At 39.5% G+C, this 19,449-nt stretch overlaps 2 protein-coding genes across 4 annotated transcripts in view; one reads left to right on the forward strand and one right to left on the reverse strand.

Annotated features, from left to right (window-relative positions):
• The first annotated feature begins 875 nt into the window (after nucleotides 1–875).
• Nucleotides 876–13,992, forward strand: LOC110980860 (cerebellar degeneration-related protein 2-like). 2 transcript variants are annotated; one of them, XR_015425924.1, is made up of 5 exons: nucleotides 876–1,154; nucleotides 2,391–2,503; nucleotides 4,993–5,141; nucleotides 7,283–10,042; nucleotides 10,086–13,992. XR_015425924.1 is itself a non-coding variant. In XM_022237886.2 (4 exons), the coding sequence occupies exons 1-4, from the start codon at nucleotides 1,037–1,039 to the stop codon at nucleotides 8,202–8,204; spliced, it is 1,302 nt and encodes a 433-aa protein (XP_022093578.1). In that variant the 5' UTR covers nucleotides 876–1,036; the 3' UTR covers nucleotides 8,205–13,992. The 2 variants fall into 2 exon arrangements, 1 of the variants encoding a protein (XP_022093578.1); XM_022237886.2 differs by having other exon boundaries at nucleotides 7,283–13,992.
• Nucleotides 13,993–15,029: 1,037 nt separating this feature from the next.
• Nucleotides 15,030–19,449, reverse strand: part of clcn7 (chloride voltage-gated channel 7) — a 29,600-nt gene continuing 25,180 nt past the window's right edge. For both annotated transcript variants that reach the window (XM_022237883.2, XM_022237884.2), the window contains exons 21-23: nucleotides 18,502–18,678; nucleotides 17,780–17,860; nucleotides 15,030–17,556 (exon numbers count right to left, since the gene is read on the reverse strand). In XM_022237883.2, the coding sequence (XP_022093575.2) occupies nucleotides 17,458–17,556; nucleotides 17,780–17,860; nucleotides 18,502–18,678 (357 nt within the window). In that variant the 3' untranslated portion in view covers nucleotides 15,030–17,457. The remainder of the gene's footprint in view (nucleotides 17,557–17,779; nucleotides 17,861–18,501; nucleotides 18,679–19,449) is intronic.

A 19,449-nucleotide genomic window follows, 5' to 3' on the forward strand; every position in this document is an offset into this window, starting at 1 on the left:
CTCGCGTTTGCCTCAAGAAGTCGCAATCTCTGATTTCAACGGCCACGCCCTGGGTCACACCCATTTCCCTCTATTGCCCAAATACCATCATCTACCAGCCTTAGATTTATTTCATTGGATGCAAAGTTGTAAAATAAAAATTCCTGGCTAGATCACTCGAAATACAGCGCGGTGTACACAGAGCGTGTGGCGGGAGGAACTTGCAATTGGTATATTAAATTTGTGTAAAGAATGACTGCGGGAAAACCATAAGGTGATCCATGTCATTGATCTTCGTTAATATAGTGGAAATCATTGTCAAGTAGAATATGGAGTTTCTACTGTCATAGTATTTAGATATATTGAGATAGAAAACCTCAAAAGTTAATTTTTTGTCCGTCCTCGATGTTAAATCTGCTAATGTTACACCGCACCGTAATTGCCACATGTAAAGGTAGACTGTAAGGTAAAAAAAAATAGCTGCACTTTAGATTTAAACCTAAGGAGCTGTGGTTGAATCTGCCCCCGTACACATCTCCGACACCTCCTGTAACGAGTCTTTATGAATTGGTTTAATTTCACGATGAAAAATGAAACATTTTGTAAAATTATTGATTTATTTGCCCATCAAATTTCACAGAAATGTGTCAACATGCGTATGTGAAGGGGGTAGTAGGGGCCGCATATTGAGAAGAGAACTGTTTAGGGTTATTCATTTGGATTCATTTTACGGAATAAAGAAAACGTGGGAAAACTGTGATTTTTTCCATAGAGCTAGTATTGTTTTTTAAATACAGCTGTTTTTCTCAGCTGCAAAGTCCCTTTTCATGTCGATAGAGGGCGCTATTGAAGTTCACCGTAAACTTGCTGCTTTGCCACGCGGTAAATCCACATCATCATCAGTTAAATCGGCCCTAAACGTACGGCTAGCTAGCTAGGCCTATAGGCTGAGCACTCGATCTGATCGGTACCCCAAACGGAAGGTAAACATTTAGCAGGTCTCATCGATTTTGACACGGATTCTGACAGTTTCTGGACTTGTTTTGAGATAAGACTGATGTGGTCTAGTGTGTACTCGAGTAGAATGCCCAGAGGAGGCGACGACATGGCAGATTCGGGATCATTTGACGACGAAGAATTAGGGACTGATTTGGCAGATGGCTGGTACGAGAACGGTACGTGTGTGTATGGTGCTACTGTTTTGTTATTTTATGCACGTTCGGAACGCCTGCTGTGTGGATCTGAAGATGACTCAGTAATGTCATAACTTCCCCGTGATCATTCAGTTAAATTAAAAGACTGTCAACTACTGTATATTTAGGCTCCAGTAACCCAGATTTTGAGAAGAGTGCATTCAGAATATCGTACAGGCTGGGAGGGTTGTTGTGAAGCCGGTCTAAAAGATCAATTGGAATGGGTGTGTCATGGGTGGAAATCTGTCAGGATGATTGGCATGGTCACGGGTGGGGGTGGGGCTGATCATTTTTACTTGGTACTTGTTTTGAGAATTCAGGAGTAAGGTCGTTTAACTTTCAGGGGTTGTACTGGCTGTATATGCATCTCAGTACATTTATGTACATTTATGTTCAACAAGGAAATAATTCTATGTTGTATCATCAGTGAGTTCATGACCATCACAGTTTATAAGAATAAAGTATCAAAACACTAATTTTAATTTACCCTACCATGCCTACTTTGAAACCTGTTCCCTATATACACTTAATCCCCATTCCTCACAAAACCATGCGTAAATTTGACAGACACTTCCATGCCTTTTAAATCTGTTCATGTTTGGGATATGAATATCATGATGATCTGACAGGGAATCTGTCCTACATGTAAAATTATCTTGAGACCTTTGTAAATTTTGTCATTTAATTGTTTGCTTTGTTCTGGCAATTTTGTATTTTGTTTTATTAGTTTTAGGGAAAAACATTAATGTCTTTTCAAGCAAAATGGAAAATTTTGTCTTACGTGAAGAACAAATGTGGAAAATAATCCCCTTTGGGGTGACCTACATGTACAATCAACTTTTGCAGGAAGATGTTTCTAAATAAGGCCTTTAAAAGAGATTGGACTCTTAAAATGAGAAATGGAAGCCAGCAAAACATGTAAAGTATATCACTTTGAAAAGAATGTTGAATCCATCCTCCGTTATTTTATCAAATATCATCCGAATTAAAGTCAGCCATTGCAGAAATGCTGAAAAGACATGAATCTTGGACTGAGAAAATTGTCAAATTTTGTTAGGAAATACACTGTACTTAGAAAATTGTTCTTGAATCCAATGGACTTGGCACAAAGCTGCTGCAGTGGAGTCAGGATACCACATTGTTTCTTTCAGTTTTTATTGTACAATACACAATGTAGCATAACGTTTGTCTTTCTTTTTTTGGCTTCCATCCCTCAAGATCTCCACCTTGCAGCTGAACTGGGCAAGACATTACTCGAAAGGAATAAGGAGCTGGACGAGAATCTCTTGGCAGCGCAGCAAGAGAATGAAGAGCAGGCCATGCAGATTGTGGTAAGTGTGATCAGCTTGTCAAAGGAGGTACATGTACCGTACATGGATGTGTACAATCAAACAGCGCGGTAGTCCAGTCCATCACAGGTCCTGTCACATGTCCAGACCAATCATTCAGTAGCCGGTCGGCAGAGGAATGCTTTTGTTACAGGTCATTTGCATAACGTGGACTTGGTTTAACCCCAACCCCCAGGCCCTTCTGCTAGGGACCCTCCTCAATCCTCCAGAATCCTCCAATGTGGGGGGTGAAAAATTTGGATTCTCCCTCAATCCTCCAAAATCCTCCAAAACCACCAGAAGGATTTTGGAGGATTGAGGACGATTAGGGTCAAGACTGAATACGTGGTGATGGATTTGCAAGGACTTGCAGTGAATTGTGATGGACTCAGCTGTGCCATTGCAGTAAAACAAAGATGTGATGAGAGATACTGCTCTGCTATTTTTGAGGGGATGGTGGAAGCTTAAAAGCATGGTGTTGACTTACATGTGGGTAAATGTACGTGTACTTCTTTCCTATTATGTATTAGTCAATGAAAATGTGAAAAATTTCTCGCATAAAATCACCCAACTCATCCAACATCCAAACTGCACTTTCATTTTGATCCCTGAAAAATTAGGACAGTACTGATTTTCAAATTTTGTTGGTTTGGTTTGGAAACTCACAACCAGGAAACAAGAATCGATTTAAAAAGAAAATGAAAATCACCGTATAGTTGCCTGATGCTAAAAAGGAAGTGGCAAGCGAAAACGATAGAGGGAAATGTGTACGAGATGAAGGAAAGAAAAGTTAACCTTTTGCATGATCTGTGTAACATTTCCTATTTGGATAAACTCTGACTTTGTTAAAAGGTCATGTAATTTATTTCTAAATGTTTGGAGACTTAGTACATGTACCTGTTGATGTAAATTTCCTCGAGGTTCATACGTCTGCTGCCCGTTCAAAGTTTGCCCTACCATGGTACCTCCCACCTCTCTAGTTAGCTCTTGACACCAGGGATTTCTCATTCAACTTGTCTTCTCTTCCATTTATCTCAGAGAAGCCTTTGTTCGTGCTTTTATTTTGTCAGTGAAACTGGTGAAGTCACTCATATGACAATGTAAATTGTCTATGAAGTTGTCCTCACATTAGGGCGTCTATCCAGGGTGTCGTACATGTATGGCATCGACTTCCTCTTTGTCTTGTAACTTTTACCCGGTCATGGGTTTGGGCAGGTACTTTGTCAATCATATCCCATCTCTTGACATTATTTTTCCCATGTCATGATGTTCAGGGGAAGGAATACTAATGATTGCAGCTTTCTGTACTCTAAATTCGTGAAGTAGCCATGTCAATTTTGTGAAACATCCTCAAAAAACTTTCCTCAAAAAATTAATTTTTCCAGCTTTCCTGAGATAATTGGTAGAGGTTTTACGGGTCTGTTGTAATGCCAATCTTTCCACATCATCCTGTAGGGCACTCTCCTCACCGACCCCTTGTGACCTGACATACATCAGCCATTGACATTTGGCAAATTGCTCAGTGCTGTACAGAGTACTTACTCAGTAGGCAAGCCCTCTTTATAGAGTACCGAAGTGAATACGTCACGCACACAATTAGTGTGTGAGAGGCATAAGCCCGAGAATCAGCGCGTGAACCAACACGCGCGCGTACTCCATTCGTTTGCACTGCACTTTCTGGTTCACAGTGACGTCACGCTTCGGTACTCTATACAAGTTATTGGCCAAAAAAATGTTAGGAAACTCACGGTCAGCAAACAGAAATAGATTAGAATGAAAATAACCGTACATATACTGACCATCATGCCATCTGACAAAGAAGTCACATTTATTTTATGTGAAAATGAGCCTCACTCAAATTTATACATACAAGTACATGTATGACCCACGATTGCATACCAAACACTTGCCTACTTTTAATGGAGGCTGCTCTGAGGGAGAGATTCTGTTTTCACTTTACATTGACCTTAATGAAGAATTTGAATAGAATTACATACATGTATAATGTACATGTAGTATCTTTGGTCGTTGCTACTTCACACAGAGCTTTTCTCACCATTTTGTTCACGGAGGTGTTCAGGGCATTTGTGCGTAGGGAGAAGACTGCTGCTATTGACTTCATACTGCGATATCATTTGCTCTGGATGGACTTAGGCAGCCTCATAGTCTTTGCACCAAGGCAACAGTGACATATCCAGGTCATCTGAGAGGGGGAAAATTGGGATTTTTTTTGTTCTAAAGCAACCGTCCATTTTTTTTCTAATCTACAAAAGAATCATCGAACACCCCCCCCCAAACAAAAGATGATACTAGAAGTACCATGTCTAAAGTGCTGGGGCTTTGATTTAGAAGAATAAAAATGGCAACATGCCTCTTTTGGGATAACTTGCCCCCCTGCTGGATATGCCACGGCAAGGCAGTCGGGACTGCTGATGGTGTTTAAATACTGCAAATTATAAATTATTGTTCATTACCATCTTCCCTGTCTGTAGTATTTGGAGAAGCAGCTTCAAATCTTACGAGATGTGACTGAGTCTAAGGCCCACATCTACGAGCAGCTGGACCTCAGCGCCCAGGAGACAGAGAAGACGAACCAGAGATTGCAGCATGACCTACGCACCACTCAGCAGAGAATCCTCAAGTAAGGCCCCCATGTGGTTAGGTTGTCTCCGAACTGGGCATTTTTAGGATGTGGCTGTAAGTGTCTTCCATTGATTTGCTGAAGTGCCTCTCTAAAGCCGTAGCCAGTAAAGTCTGGTTCCAGAAAGACCTTTCTCTTTTCTAACCATTCTGAGCTGTAACAAATGAGGATGTGCAGTGTTAACCGTGATTGTATTCTCTATGTAAGGTGGAGACGTTTAAGTGGAAAATATTGTTGAGTTTTACTGTGTCCAATGCTTCCACTTCTTTCAAAAAAGTTAAACCCACTGATGGATAGATTATTTTGAGGATTGTGTCGGGTCCGCAACTACATGTAAATGACCTCACTGTCGCTGCCCTGTAAAAAAAAAAAATGCAGAAATAAATAGAGAATTTACACGGGCAAGGAACAATTCAAATTTATTGTCTTAATAAACAAAGAATCTTTTTTCATAAATATTGACACCTTGGTGTTTTCCATCTGCTTGGATATTGCCTGTCATCAGGAAACGTGGTAAGGTGCCAATTGGCCAGTCTTCATCCCCAAAAGATATACGTGGTCCCCCGTCCCTCCTAAAAAAAATATAGAAGAAAGAGGTAAGTGGACTTGTGCTTTGCGCTGATATGAAACTGGTAGCTTTCTATGGTAGCCCATTATCTGTTGTATCAAAACAGTTCATGTTATTATAAACCTTTGATATCAATTTTCATCTCTTATCTTTCGAGGTCAGATCATTCAAATAGAGCTGTAGAAGTTTTCCTTCTGCGCTGTTTTTACTTAATTGTCGGTCAAAAGCACAGCATTTTCGGATGTAAATTGTAATACAGTCAGCCTCACAGTGAGCTTTATTTCTGATTGGTTGTCACTTTCCACAATGAATGTAATAAGTAAAACAAAAGATATTTTTATTTCTTAAACCTCTGTTGATTTTGTCATTGGTTTATTTCAGGCTGTTTTGATCAAGTAGTGCCTTGGCCATCGTGCGGTTTTCTCACAGTTTTATCATTCTGTTTGAATTTTCAGTGTTTGAAAATCACTTTTGGGTTGATTGAGTTAGTGTAAATACCAGTGAATTGCAAGGTAACACATCTTTTTTGTTCAACAAATCTGAAATCAACTCATTAGGGGAGCTTTCTAATTTACGTGTAAATTGTGGAAACATTTGCCAGTGTTCTTAAGTGACTTCCTATTGGATGTACCAAAAAAGAGATCCCAGATGTTACTTGATATGCATATGAAACACACCCTAGGTTAAGCTATGTGCTTAGAAGTTTAGCCAGAAGTTTAACTTGTCTTTTTCCTTCATTGAAGTAAGGAGCCTTGGTGTCTTCAGCAGAAAGTGTTTAATTCAGTAAATTAGTGTAGAAATGACACATTTTTGCCCCTTGTGAAACTTCTTGGGGATGTGAAGGTTAACTTGTTCAAGTCTTGTGGAAAGTCCCCCCACTCCCCTGGAAAAAACCGAAACCCAAATCATTGCTAGTACCTGTACCTGGTTTGTTGACAAAAAGACAGTTGTATAGATTGGATTGACCTTTGCTCTTTACAACAAGGATCAGCCTGTAATCATGTTGACATGACATAACCTATTGTAGTGTGTGTTTAATTATACTTGACTTCTTGTTGGATAGATTCAATGCATATTTCACACGTTGGTAAACACACTTGTTGCACTCCAACTTAACCTCACTGATGTTTAATTAAAGAAACACTTCCAGTTGGGATCAGATTCCGTCCTCTTTTTTCATTTTACTTTCTAGGGAATCGAGAAATGCCTTAGACAATCATCGTAATCCCTTTTCCTTGGGTGTATTTTCATGTTGTCCAAATTCAAAATATAAACATAACTTTGAAAAAGTTGGATAAAGTACATTTTAAAATTTTAACATCAAGAGTCAAGAGTGAGTCAAAAGATCTGAATTTTGTTAAGTACAAAATACATGTCTATGATATATGTACACGTATTTAGAAAGAACTTAAAAAAGGCTGACATTATTTTAAGTTTCGTTTAAAAGACAGATCAGTAAAAACATGTTTTAGTAAATTTCCCGTAGGACGTGATGAAGCCACCTGCAAACCTCACATCCAACAGGCTGTTGTTTTCATTTTGATTGAACCTTCTTCATTCTCCCCATTTACAGAATGAATGAAATCATTGACTCCTTGGAAGCCAAGACACAGGACCAGCAGACACAAATCCAACAACTCAAGGCAGCAGAGCGAGAGAGACTCCGAGAAGGTCGAAGACAGAAGAAGATCCTGGATGCCCTGGGTGCCAACACGGGCGTATATCCACTCCGCCGTGCCCGTAGTCACGACTTTGGCACAGCCAGTGCGGAGATGCTCCATGACGAAGAGCTCATGAATATGCATCAGACAGTCAAGAGCCTGCAGGAGAAGCTGACACTTAGGGAGGGGCAGATTAATGACGCTGAAGCTGAGCTGACGGTGCTGGTGAAAGAGAACCGACTGCTGGAGGAGAAGGTTAAGGAGCTGGAGATCAGGGGTCAGATGGAGAACATCAAGAAGGACTACAAGTCGCTGAGTGGTGCTGACGGGGCTGTGTGCAAGTACTGCGACAGCCTGATCAATGCAGACTTTGAAGCACTAGCCACGGGCGACAAGGCTGGGAAAGTAGGGGGTGTGGTTGGGACACCGGAGGAACTGGGGGCCATATCAGAGGAGGAGGGGCTTATGAGTGCTGAGAGGCTGAACCAGCTCATGGGTCACCCTAAGACAGAGGGTGTGTCCCTGCTGGGAGAAATTAATGCCCAGTACAATACCCTGATGGACAAGTACAGTGCCCTGCTCCTCAGGAGCCGCTGTGGCTCCTTAAGGGACGAGAGCATCCGTCCTCGGGCTCTCAGCCTCCGTAAGAGAGCCGAGACGGGGGTCCAGACACTCGACAAGGCTGGTACCCCGACAAAGGGTGCCCAAGCTAGCCCAGTGGACTCCATGTTTGAGAATGGACCACCAGAATATAAGAAACTCTTCAAAGAAATATTTGAGATTTTACACAGACCTCAATTCTCAGAATCCATGAACAGTGGTGGACCAAGCTAAAAAATACAAGAAAATACAAGAAAAAGAGATGAAAAATTGCAATATGTGTATTAACTCAAGATGCATGCTACACAGGGTCCTAAACTAATGCATGTACAGTTACCTACTAGCAAAATTATTTCAAATTTTATTGCTTTGAATTTATTTGTTTTTATAATGTCTACAATATGCTGTACATAACTATTGCTTTAATCAACAAAACAAAGAATGTAAAACTCATAAATTAAGAACTTCTTGGTTTAAGAAGAAGTGCATATGCAGTGATACGTAGAATATAAGGAGAATTTTTTTTAATCGGTAAGTATTTACATAGTGTTTTATTGTTCTCAGCTTCACTCTGATTAACGTTCACTTTGCCAGTATTTTTCAGCATTACTTCCAAGGTTCACCTTCTACCTCTGATCCTTCAGCTTTTCAAATCTTAGTGTCTTTGGAAATGTGGGCTCTTTGCCTCGAAACCTCCTTTTGACCAAAGCGCCAAGTTTGCTGTCAGCTGTGAGTACTTGATTTTCACATTACTGGTTTGCACACTTTCACTTTGGATATTTGTCACAAAAAAAAGGATGCATGCACGGCTTTACATTGACACCAGCAAAGATGAAAAGTAAGCAAACCGGTTAAAATGTGTGCTGAGAGGCAAAGAGCAAGTACCTGTGTGCTGCATGGAAACTTCCAATCATGGTCAAATGTCTCGCTCTGGACATGCGGTCTTATTGCCCGTAAGGAATTATGAATCTGCACGCTGTAGACTTTTCTCGCGATGGAGGACAATCAAGAACTACTCACAGAAATACACATGCTTACATTCCATTTGCAGGAACTTATGGAGTGCTTGTCAGGAACGAACATTCTGAGACCAATTTTGGTTTATGTGCAGAAAATATTGCAAAGGGAATTTATGCATGAATTGGAGAGCAGCAGAGTACCAGTTGGGAGGGATGTACATGTATGGTACAAAACAGTTTGGCTGGTAACCAACACACTGCTTCAAATTCAGCACGTTTCTGTTGTTCGCAGCATAAACACTCAATATGATGTATTTTACACTGATGAACAGGTTTCCTCAAGGTAAAGAACTTTTTTATGAAATATATGTATTTAGTTAAAAAAAGCAAAATTCTGAGGAGTTAGGCTTTTCAAGACGTAAAAATTGTAGTGTTTTCACTGTTATTGCCTTTTTTACATGTGACATCCCACCAGCAAACCAAAACTACCTTCAGGAGTTAGTCTTCCTTTGTAGGATTGCTTAATCCATCTGACTAAAGTTGTGGGAGGTGATGAATTTGTACCCACAAGAAGACGTTGTGGCAAAATATTCCATTCTCACTGTCGGAATGAGTACCTTTAAGCTGTTAGTGATGCTGTCTGACTCGTAAAACAGAAGCTTTCTCTTTGAGAGTTGTCTTCATCTGGGCATTTTTATTCAGTGAATACATAACAAGCCTGACTGAAACTTTGACAGGAAAACGTTCATAACCACATGGCCCCAAGACACTTTGTAATGGTAGATGTTATACTCTGTATTGCCATTATTTTGTATTTTTGTGGAAAGTTTACTAAATATGCACATACTGTACATGAACTCCAGTTTCAAGAAAAAGTTTGGAAATATTGTGAATGTGACAGTCTGTGGTCAGATTGTCATTACCTATGGGCAGATGGGGAAGTGTAGCTTAGTGGTCAGGGTGTGTTACTACCAATCATAGGGTCAGAGTTCAAATCCTTCCATGGGGCATATGTTGTGACCTGGAGCATGCCCATTTATTCTCACGGATTCTACCTCTTTCCTCCCGAGGAGTATAAATGGGTTCCTGTAAGGGCAGAGAAGGTCATTTGTGGTTGATGACAACCTGGTAGTGCCGTGGTTGTATACGTTCCTAGGAGTTGAGCTTGTACATGAAGGGTTTTCTGGGCCCAGTGAACAGGGATTATATGGTGTAAAGTTGTATTTAGAGTCCAGTAATTCCTCGTTTTATTTTAACGCCGTGTCTTCTAAGATTAACCCTAACAGTCCTCAGTCCTCCAACAGGTGAAGGATTGAGGAGTGTTAGGGTTAATGTTCCATCAGGAAGGCTGTCTATTGCAGTCAATGGGTTCCAACCCATTGCGTTTTGATCCATACATGTACACGGATGATCTGTGAAGATGTTGCCGTGGTAACATGAATTTCCACCTGCAGATGATGTTTAGCACTTGTTGACATTTCAATTTCAATGTCAATGAAAGATAAGCATGTTATTGATCATGCTTTTAGCACAAAAAAAGATTTAGAGCAATTACCGGTCATAACAAGAAAAGATGGATTGGATTGTAGGAACAAGACGCTGTGACACATAGTCCTGCTGCCCCAGGGAAACGGAATAACACTCATTACAAATTACTCAGACCAGCTATCTCAAATGACTGCAATGGCAAATTTGCTTTGGAGTAACAAGAGTATTAAAAGAAAATGAAGAGACAAGGTAAATGGAGCAAGGTCAGTGTTCCAGATCAGGATGTTTTTGTATGCATGGAAACTGTTCTTCTTCTGTCACTGTGCAAATGTAATTAACGAAAGTTTCATTTGTGTCTGCATCCTGTCCCATTTAGCATGTTGTTCAATTATTTATCTGTATTGTTTTTGAGGACAGGCAGATGAATGAAGGATCTGTACGTGCTGTCTTTGCATTTGTGTGTAGCAGTACAAATGTAATCCTGAGTGTTGATGTAAAGGTTGGCCTCCGAACCTTTTTACAGGTTATCATCGGGGCAAATTCTCATCATTCAAGGGTACTTGGAGGCATAGGGCATGTCGATAGGGTTGATCTAGCAGAATGACTTGGATTTCCTTGCATTCATTTTTTTTCCTATTCGGAAAAGGGAATTTAATCATAGGGAAAGTAGCCTAGAGACAGAAATCTTTGGAAGCAGAACCTTACAAACGATTTATTCTTGACAGTTCTGTTCTCACGTCTAATTAGAAATGCTGTCAAGGACAATTCAGAAGTATTCACATTTTGGTCATTCCATGTATGGATGCAGAAATAAGCGGTGCCCACAAAAGACTGAAAAGTTGGTATTTCTTAAAAGCCCTGTCGACATAGTTGAGTCTTTGCAAGCCAATTGTGCTACACTGTTTAGTGAGGAAATTCAGGACTACAGAGGTACATGCAGCGATGTGAATGCTTCCAAAGTGTACTGTGGAATGTCCGATAATGGGAAAAAAGCTAATATTCTCATCAGTATGCATGTATCATTCAAACAAGTTGAGGTCTGTCTCATCGTCACTGTGCTAAAGATGACTGGAACATTCTCTCAACAGCATGAAAATTGAGCGATGGTGTTTCAGTTCTACACACACACACACACGCTTAGCGTTTACTCTTATAAGCTGTTTGCCATTTGAGCCCCCAAACCAATGCCAATAACAGTAACGATGTTTACTCTGAGGCACGGTTGGAGAAATCGTCACTTGGTTACCGTTACTTTGAGCTTAACACATCCCCGTGCTCATCTAGGTATGCAATATCTCTGCCGTCTAGCAACAGAGAAATGCATCTGATTGGATTCTTGTTTATCTTTCCAAGCACGCACAGTTCATATCAGTTTCTACCAGTGGAGTCTGTTGTGTTGGCTTTCATTAGCAACTCATCACTCGATGCTCATATTCTTTTTTTCCATTTTAACAAGATATCCTGACATTTTATCTCTGTACTTTAAACAAGTTACAGGGCCAGACGTTTTCATCCCAGCAGAATCTTTTCTCAAAGCCGTTGAAAAATGTCTGTTTGAGAACATTCTGCTAGAATTGAAACAGGCCCTGTAAGTTCTAAGAATTGTATATTTCAGGTCATTGCTTCATTATTTTCTATTTGTGTTGTTTTTATCGTTTGTTAGCGAGAAGTAAATCTTCGCTGCTAATGCTCAAAAAGCAATGTTGCTCACTCTGCTTTGCCATTACTTTGTCAAATGTTTCACACTTTGAAGTAGCTTGTTATAATTCATTTTATTGTATTGCCTGTTAATTATTCTACTTTACAAACCAATCTGTAAACATCTACTTGACGACTGAGTCTTTGGATATGTACAGGTATGTTTATTGTTTGAGTCAGCAACAAGTTAAAATAGAAAACTCAAAAATATATTTTTGGAAAAAAAAACATCAGGGATAAAAATAAGAGTGAGTAGTTATTGGTTTGAGATTTAGCATTTGTTGAATATGAAGAAAAATCTGTGGAAAATCGTGGGAAATTAAGTCACTCTACCCTTGAGTGCAGAAGAATTAAAAAAAAAGTTCTAGTCCTTGTGTGACATACATGAAGTATGTGCATTATACACTGGAAAAACAACATAACACACACAAGGGGAGGCCTTGGGGTAATCTGTAGACATGACATCATATTCTATATTTATATGTTATGGTTTGTGGTAGGGAGGAACAGTAGTCTTGGTGCAAGATGCTGCTGTGTTATGGACTGCAATGCACCGCCGTTCAGACAGCGCCATCATACACTGACTGGCTATCACACATGAACTGCTATCACAGTAGATAGCCATTCATGAGTGATACAGGTTAATGTGTATAACAGGGACATCTTTCATTCCAAACGTAAGCTTCTTGAACCAAGACCAGGAAGGACAGAGAATGGATACAATGAGGGAAAAAACCTGCCCCCACCACTTTTCAGCTTCTGGTGGTTTCCAACCCTGCTTGGAAGTAATTTCGACTATATTTGAATAAATGTGTAATACTTTGTGGTTCTTACCATGAATCTGAATTATGTCTGAAATCATAGTATTATTAACTTTAAATGTGGTGCTCTTTACTGTAATTTGTTAGTGTGTCCAGGACTTGTTTAGTGTGCTGTGACTATCTTTAATAGTGCAAATGTCTGCGAGAAACATTCATGATTAAGAATGTAAAGTTGGCCACTGAGGCTTTGGGCCAATGAAACAAAGGTTCTTGTTTCTTGTCACGCTTCAGCTGTGAAATCTTAGCAGTGATAGCAAACGATGAATTCATTTTAATTTGTTCAGTCTAAGTTGCTTGCCTGAGATGGAGGGTTATTATGTGTAGTGGCCACCTTTGCTCTCAAACTTTTGTGTACTTAAATGTTTTTGCTTGCATTATAATTGTGTGCTTAGTTTGTCACAATGTATTGTATGTGGTCAGCTCATTGTCAGGGTTTAGTTTTCTTGCGTCATTAGAGTCATGTTACTCAAATCAAGTGACAATTGTGTACTCTGCACAGGAAATATGTTGTGCATTAGCCTGTCCAAAGTGGCGCAGCCGTGTATGTACATGAGTCAAGATTCATGACTTGCTTTTTGAAATAAACAAACGAAATTGCCAGAAAGGATAATCGTCAGGTTTCCAACATGCAAATTCTAGTGCTGGAATGTTAGAAAATCCAGGGAGGATTTTAGCATTCTAACAAATGTTTAAACATCATAGGAACCCTTTTCAGCCTTTCAACTTCATCTCACCAAGTTCGGTCGTTGTATTACATGTACATGCAATTTCTATGCGAGTAATTTCCTAAACTGTCAAATGTGTGTACAAATTTCATCATTGCATCGCATGGCCTTAACATTACCAGATGTATGCAAAGTTCTGTGGTATTAATTAATGTACAATACTAAAGCATTCAGCGAAATCCAACATCTGTCATTCAGCATTTGTTTTTCAGACTTTAAAATGATACAGTTGGGAAATTGTAGTGCAACTTAACACCTTGCCATCAGTTCCCTGTCTTCTTTTATCAGTTGTTTTGGTTTCAAAGTAAATGTCATGATTTTTGAGCAGCAAGGTGTGCTTTCCAGAGTGAAAATCTGTTTAAGCGTTTATAATGCAAGTGCATGTACATTCATGTGATCTTCAATGTCTGTATTGTATAAATCAAGACTTCTCCCTGCGCTGTTCGTATATAGACAGCAGTAACTTTCTGTCAAGTAGGGGCGAATCCAGTTTTTCTAGGAGGGGGTCAGGCCAGTGATTTTTTTTAATGTCTTGTTTTGCGGACAAGCAACAACGAAACATTACATGACATATATTGTTTACAATGGTATTGGTGCGCTTACTTTAGTTATAATTTATTGGTTTCTTCACTTTTTCAAATTGTTGTCTCAGAGCAGGGTTTTTTGGACAACCCCTCCCCTGGATCTGTACCTGCTGAGATGTAAGGAAAGTGGAACCAGGTATGTGTCAGCAGTTTACTGGAAGACTGAATCAATTCAAATCAGTGTTGGCTTGTTGTCTGGGGCCTAATTCTTCACTTCCTGCTTTCTCCAATGTGATTTCCTGGAACTGTTCTACGGTTACAGTCACTGGATTTGTGCAGTTCAAGGGAACGTTTCGGTTGGTTTTTAACAAATGAGGTACTTCAGAACAACTTTTATAAAAATGGAGATTTCTTTTTTTTTATACCATGGATCTATGCCCTTACATTGATGTGTAATCACAACACTGTATATTCAGAGTGTTTTCTAAGAGCTTGCCACAAAATTCATAAGCTTACTTGAGAGGGACTTAAATCTGTGACCTACACGCTAGTGCAGACGTCTTCACTGCTCGAATGGTTACTGGCATTAATCCCCAGAAGTAAGTGTACTGTGTTCAACATGACACCCCTGAGGCTGAATTAAATAGTTGGATAATTCATCGTAAGAGATGTGTATTTCTTTGGATTTCAAAAGAATATTTCAATCCAGGGCTATGTAGGTGTATATTAATCATATACTACAGTCAAGCCAACTTTGATGTTCATTAATCATGCATTCCGTCACGAACATGTTTAAAAATGTAAATGAAAAAGACTGCACAACTGAAAATTACAGAGACCTACATGATTTTTCATTGTCGGTGTGTAAGAAACAGCAAGTTTACACAATACTCTTTAATAAAAGGAAGCAGCTGTCAATTTTCAAATGAAAATCGTTTTAAAATCTATATAAATATATACCGTAAAAATTAATTACCCGTGGATAGGTGACAGTTCATAAAATGTTGCAAGAAACTGAAAAATTATGTTACATTTGAAGACACATGCACATGCATTTGCTGAATTAAACCTTGAAAGAGTAAACACCTTGACCATTGGACACGGTTTCACTTTCTCACAGAAAATAGACTTAAGCTGCAACCGTTTGCTTAATAATTAAGACAACAAATAATGGAGGCATCTTTAAGCTGTAATTTTAACAACTCCTTGATTTGTGGTAATGGGAAATCTTAAAATAACTTAGAGAGAACTTAAATTGCTAAAAGTTGTAAATATTAGGGATGTAGTGAAGTAGGTTTTGACAAGTTTGAAAGAAAAATCTATTGCATGTAACATACATGGCCTGTTGTCAATCCCACTTAAAATTTCCTCCAAATTGAAATCTCGAAAGCTTAATAGTTCATACGACACCTGTGATCATTTACAAAATCAGACTACTCCTTGGAAAAACTTCCATAAACTGACACCACTAAGTTTCCCCTGCAGTGGTTTATCAGCCATTAGAAAAGTGATATTATGATACAAAAATTCAAAGTTAGCGGGGAAAACATTGCAGTTTATGAAAATATTATTTACTTTGAAAACAATTTTTCAGACCTATCTCACAGGATTTGTGTGCAGGATGTCAAGCGATGTCTGTGTATGAACCCTTTTGCTAGTTATCAAACCACAATACAACCTGGACTACATCTCAATAAGTGGGATCTATAAAAAGGCCATGAACAAAGTGAACAAAAGATGAAAAATGTGTGGTACTAAAGTGGTTAATAATGTATTATTTGCCAGATAATGCCACAAAACCACCCTTTTGTTCTCTTTAAGCAGGCTGCTTGGCTGTCGTCCATCATAAATAAACATTGTACAATGGCTTAAAAATTTTACAGCTAGCAAAACCTAGATCAAGAATGAATATCAACACCGTCAAATAGAGTCCAACCTGATTTTCGCAACAGTTTCAAGCTTGCTGACTGGCAATGTTGGAGAAAAAAATTCTTCGGCAGAGGAACAAAAAATTGCTATGTGCTTTCACAATATCTGCTGCGTAGTGAATCTAGCTCAAGCTCAAAGAGAAGCACATTACTCGGCTAATGTCACATTTTAAGTTTTCAACTACAGACGGTTAAAACAGTAAAAAACATTACTGCCATCTAGTCAAGGATTACTTAAAACAATCTGGGGTGAAAGGTCATTAAAAGTGATACATGTATATATGCTACATATAAATAAAAAATTGTAAATAGGATCTACATAGGCTCTATTGTACATACTACAGTGTTCAGAAACAAGGAATGTACTGTGTATGGTTTTGGAATTTTGATCCTTAAAAATCCAAGCACTTTCACCTTAAAGCTTGTTTATTAGAACAGTTCACCTGACAAAAAAGTCATCAACTAAAACTCTCCTTTTAAGTACTGCACAGAAGGACTGGCATAAAGAAATCAAAATCTGCACGTTTCTACAAACTAGGTTAGTGTGTAGGGTTGATGATAAACACAAAATTAACCCTAACCCTCCTCAATCCTTCACCTGTTGGAGGATTGAGGAGTGTTAGGGTTAAGGTAGTATCCACTACTGAGAGTACCACAAAGAATCCCCGTCATTAATACCGAAGGAAGGATAAAAAGCCCAAACCTCAAGACGACAAGACAAGGAGCAACCTCACAGAGAGGCTTCTTTGCATGTCTTTAAACGAGCAATTCTGTTCAGGATTCAACTCGAAACAATCGTATTTTCGTGGGCATTTGAAACTTCCCAAGGGTAAAAGGCCCGTGTAATGCCTCCAAAGGGCATGTGCATGTCCTACAAACAGCAACTCAATCTACATCAATACTACAATAATTTATTCAGCGCGTCTGGCAGCATCGCCCAAATTATTCTGTCGAAGGGCTTCGACATTTGAATGTGTCAAAATTGGATGTGAGCTCAAATAAAGTTTCAATTTTTTGAAGGTGATATTTTCTTAAGTAACTGCCTGCTAATTTTCAAATTTAGTCATATTTCCTCCCCCCCCTAAAAAATTTCAGATGTTTTGTCACAAATTCTTACATAATTCTAAAATAAAAAAAAGAAACTGTGGTTAAAACTGTGGTTTCCATGGAAATAAAACTCATTCCTCTACAGGCAGGAACCTGGTCAATGCAGCTGCAAGTCTGTTTGACCTTTGACATGACCTAGACTGCTGGGCCTTTGGTGTCCACTTAAGCATCAGTGCATGTATAGCATAGAGTTGGCAACCAAGGTAAGGTCTAGGGACAGACCCTCCCGGTGCCCGGCTAATTGTAGGATATGTGTAGTTCCTCAATGCCCACCTTACCATTCTTGGTGCAGATTCGGTACCTTGCCAGGTCTTTGCGGGTCACGATGCCAATGACCTATGACCCGGAAAACAGTGAAAATCCAAACAGAGGTGAAATGATTGCCTCTCGGGCCACTGCTTCGGACAAGCCAAGGGAAGAATTGAAATTTCTGTCTTTTTAAACTCCAACTATTTGAGGCAGTGAAACATACTGCTCCAAGAAACCTTGAGAGTAAATGCTTCCATGAATTTTACACAGCAAAAATCTAGAACAAAAAAGCATGACTGACTTTACTAACCTTATTGGAATCATCAATTACCACTAAATGGCGAAGACCCAAAGCTCTGAACAGGCGGAAAATTCTGGGAAGGGAAGCCTCCTGTGAAAACAAAAACCACAAATGAATAAAATAAAAGGGCTTGAGTACAAGAAAGGTTTCCCAACTTACGCCTTTTCAAAAAGAATTAATTTTACGGAACAGGTTAACAGGTGCTTTTGAATTGTACAAAAAAACGTGAAGGGCCTTTATTGATCTGCCCAAGATGGTCACTGGATTGGACCTTAATACTGGGCCACGTACAAAAGACAAACAATGAAAATAAACAGCCACATGCACAGCATTCCATCATGGAAGCACTGTGAACAGTGAACCAGTGCTCATGATAGAGGAAGGCAAATGTCAAGTCTGGGAATGTGAGAATGATTCACAAAGTATTTTCTGCCTGCAAAACAATGTTGAAGTGAATATGCATACCCTGGTTGAGATATGGCTCAAAGCTATCGAGCAACTCCAACGTCCAGGCTGACAAGACACATGAAATGATTCCTGCAACTGTAGCAAACAACCCTAGTAGGCTGGTCCAAAATAATTCAGCAGGCCACTCCACTCCTCAACTAGCTTGCACAACAACAGAGTTTGACAGACTATGGTCAATCACTGCTCTTGATTCACCTTACTCCCTTACACTGAAGGAGTTTAAGTTCCCCCTCTTCCCCCTATGCCAAGACCACTAAGATTACCTTAGATACTGTGTACGGCGAGGGATTCATGAACTGCCTCAGGTCAATCATGCAGTCCTTCTCCAGCTCCGATATCTCCAGATCGTTGACGTCCGGGTAGCGTGGGTAATTGTCCCTGAAGTCCTCAATGCTCACTGGGACATGGGGGTCGTACAGGTTGGGCCAGACGCTGAATGCCTGAATACGAAGCACAGACGGGAGTTGGGTGCATAAAAAAAAAAACCATTTGATATGCAAATGGCCCCTTTAAGTCTGTCCATTTGGAATCTTTGCTGTCGTTTGCAAGGAGTACTGGCGTATCTGGCTGACTGGTCCAACATTATCTGCATGTCTATAGGGCCACAGTTAAAAGAACAAGCAGAGACCAAGTTGCTTTGGAAGTACCAGGTGGGTCTAACAATGTTGAAATGTATGGATACCTGCAGCCGATTTAATGAAACTGCGCAATGGTGTCATGTCACTTACGCCACATTTTATTGCGTACATTGCACAACAAGTTAAGAGTGATTTCACGAAACATCCGCCATGTGTAAGTCCGCTACTTGCGCAACAAATTATGGCGTCATGTCAGGTGGCATAAAATGTGTCGAATAAAGCAAAAATGAATGATTTGACAAGCTCATCATTTTCAAAGTCTAAACACTGCTGAACATAAGGCTTATATGAGAAACGTACAACTTTTTTTAGAAGGTTATGAAAAACTTAAAGGCGAAAACTTTTTCAAATTGGCAGCAGTGGTAATTCAATGACTGTTTGAGGACTGGTTTTATATTGGAAACAGCTGTCGTGAATGCTGTTTTGTCCTCGTTCAAGAAATTTAATATTATCTATTTTGTGCCGGTGGAAGTTATCAATGTTGATGATGCTGGGGCGGAATAATTATCATTTTTATTCTGTTTTCAAAATTCTTAAAAAATTCCTCTTTAAATTCCTTCTTTGAAAAATCTT

This window comes from Acanthaster planci, linkage group LG07 (assembly GCF_054643075.1).
Source record: "Acanthaster planci isolate LZ-2023a linkage group LG07, COTS_SCS, whole genome shotgun sequence".
NCBI classification, from domain to species: domain Eukaryota; kingdom Metazoa; phylum Echinodermata; class Asteroidea; order Valvatida; family Acanthasteridae; genus Acanthaster; species Acanthaster planci.

Bases quoted from the DNA above. Each gene is read 5' to 3' on its own strand.
- LOC110980860 (XM_022237886.2), top strand. From the start codon at position 1,037: ATGTGGTCTAGTGTGTACTCGAGTAGAATGCCCAGAGGAGGCGACGAC. The intron at 1,155-2,390 runs GTACGTGTGTGT...CCATCCCTCAAG, and splicing joins AGATGGCTGGTACGAGAACG to ATCTCCACCTTGCAGCTGAA. The intron at 2,504-4,992 runs GTAAGTGTGATC...CCCTGTCTGTAG, and splicing joins AGCAGGCCATGCAGATTGTG to TATTTGGAGAAGCAGCTTCA.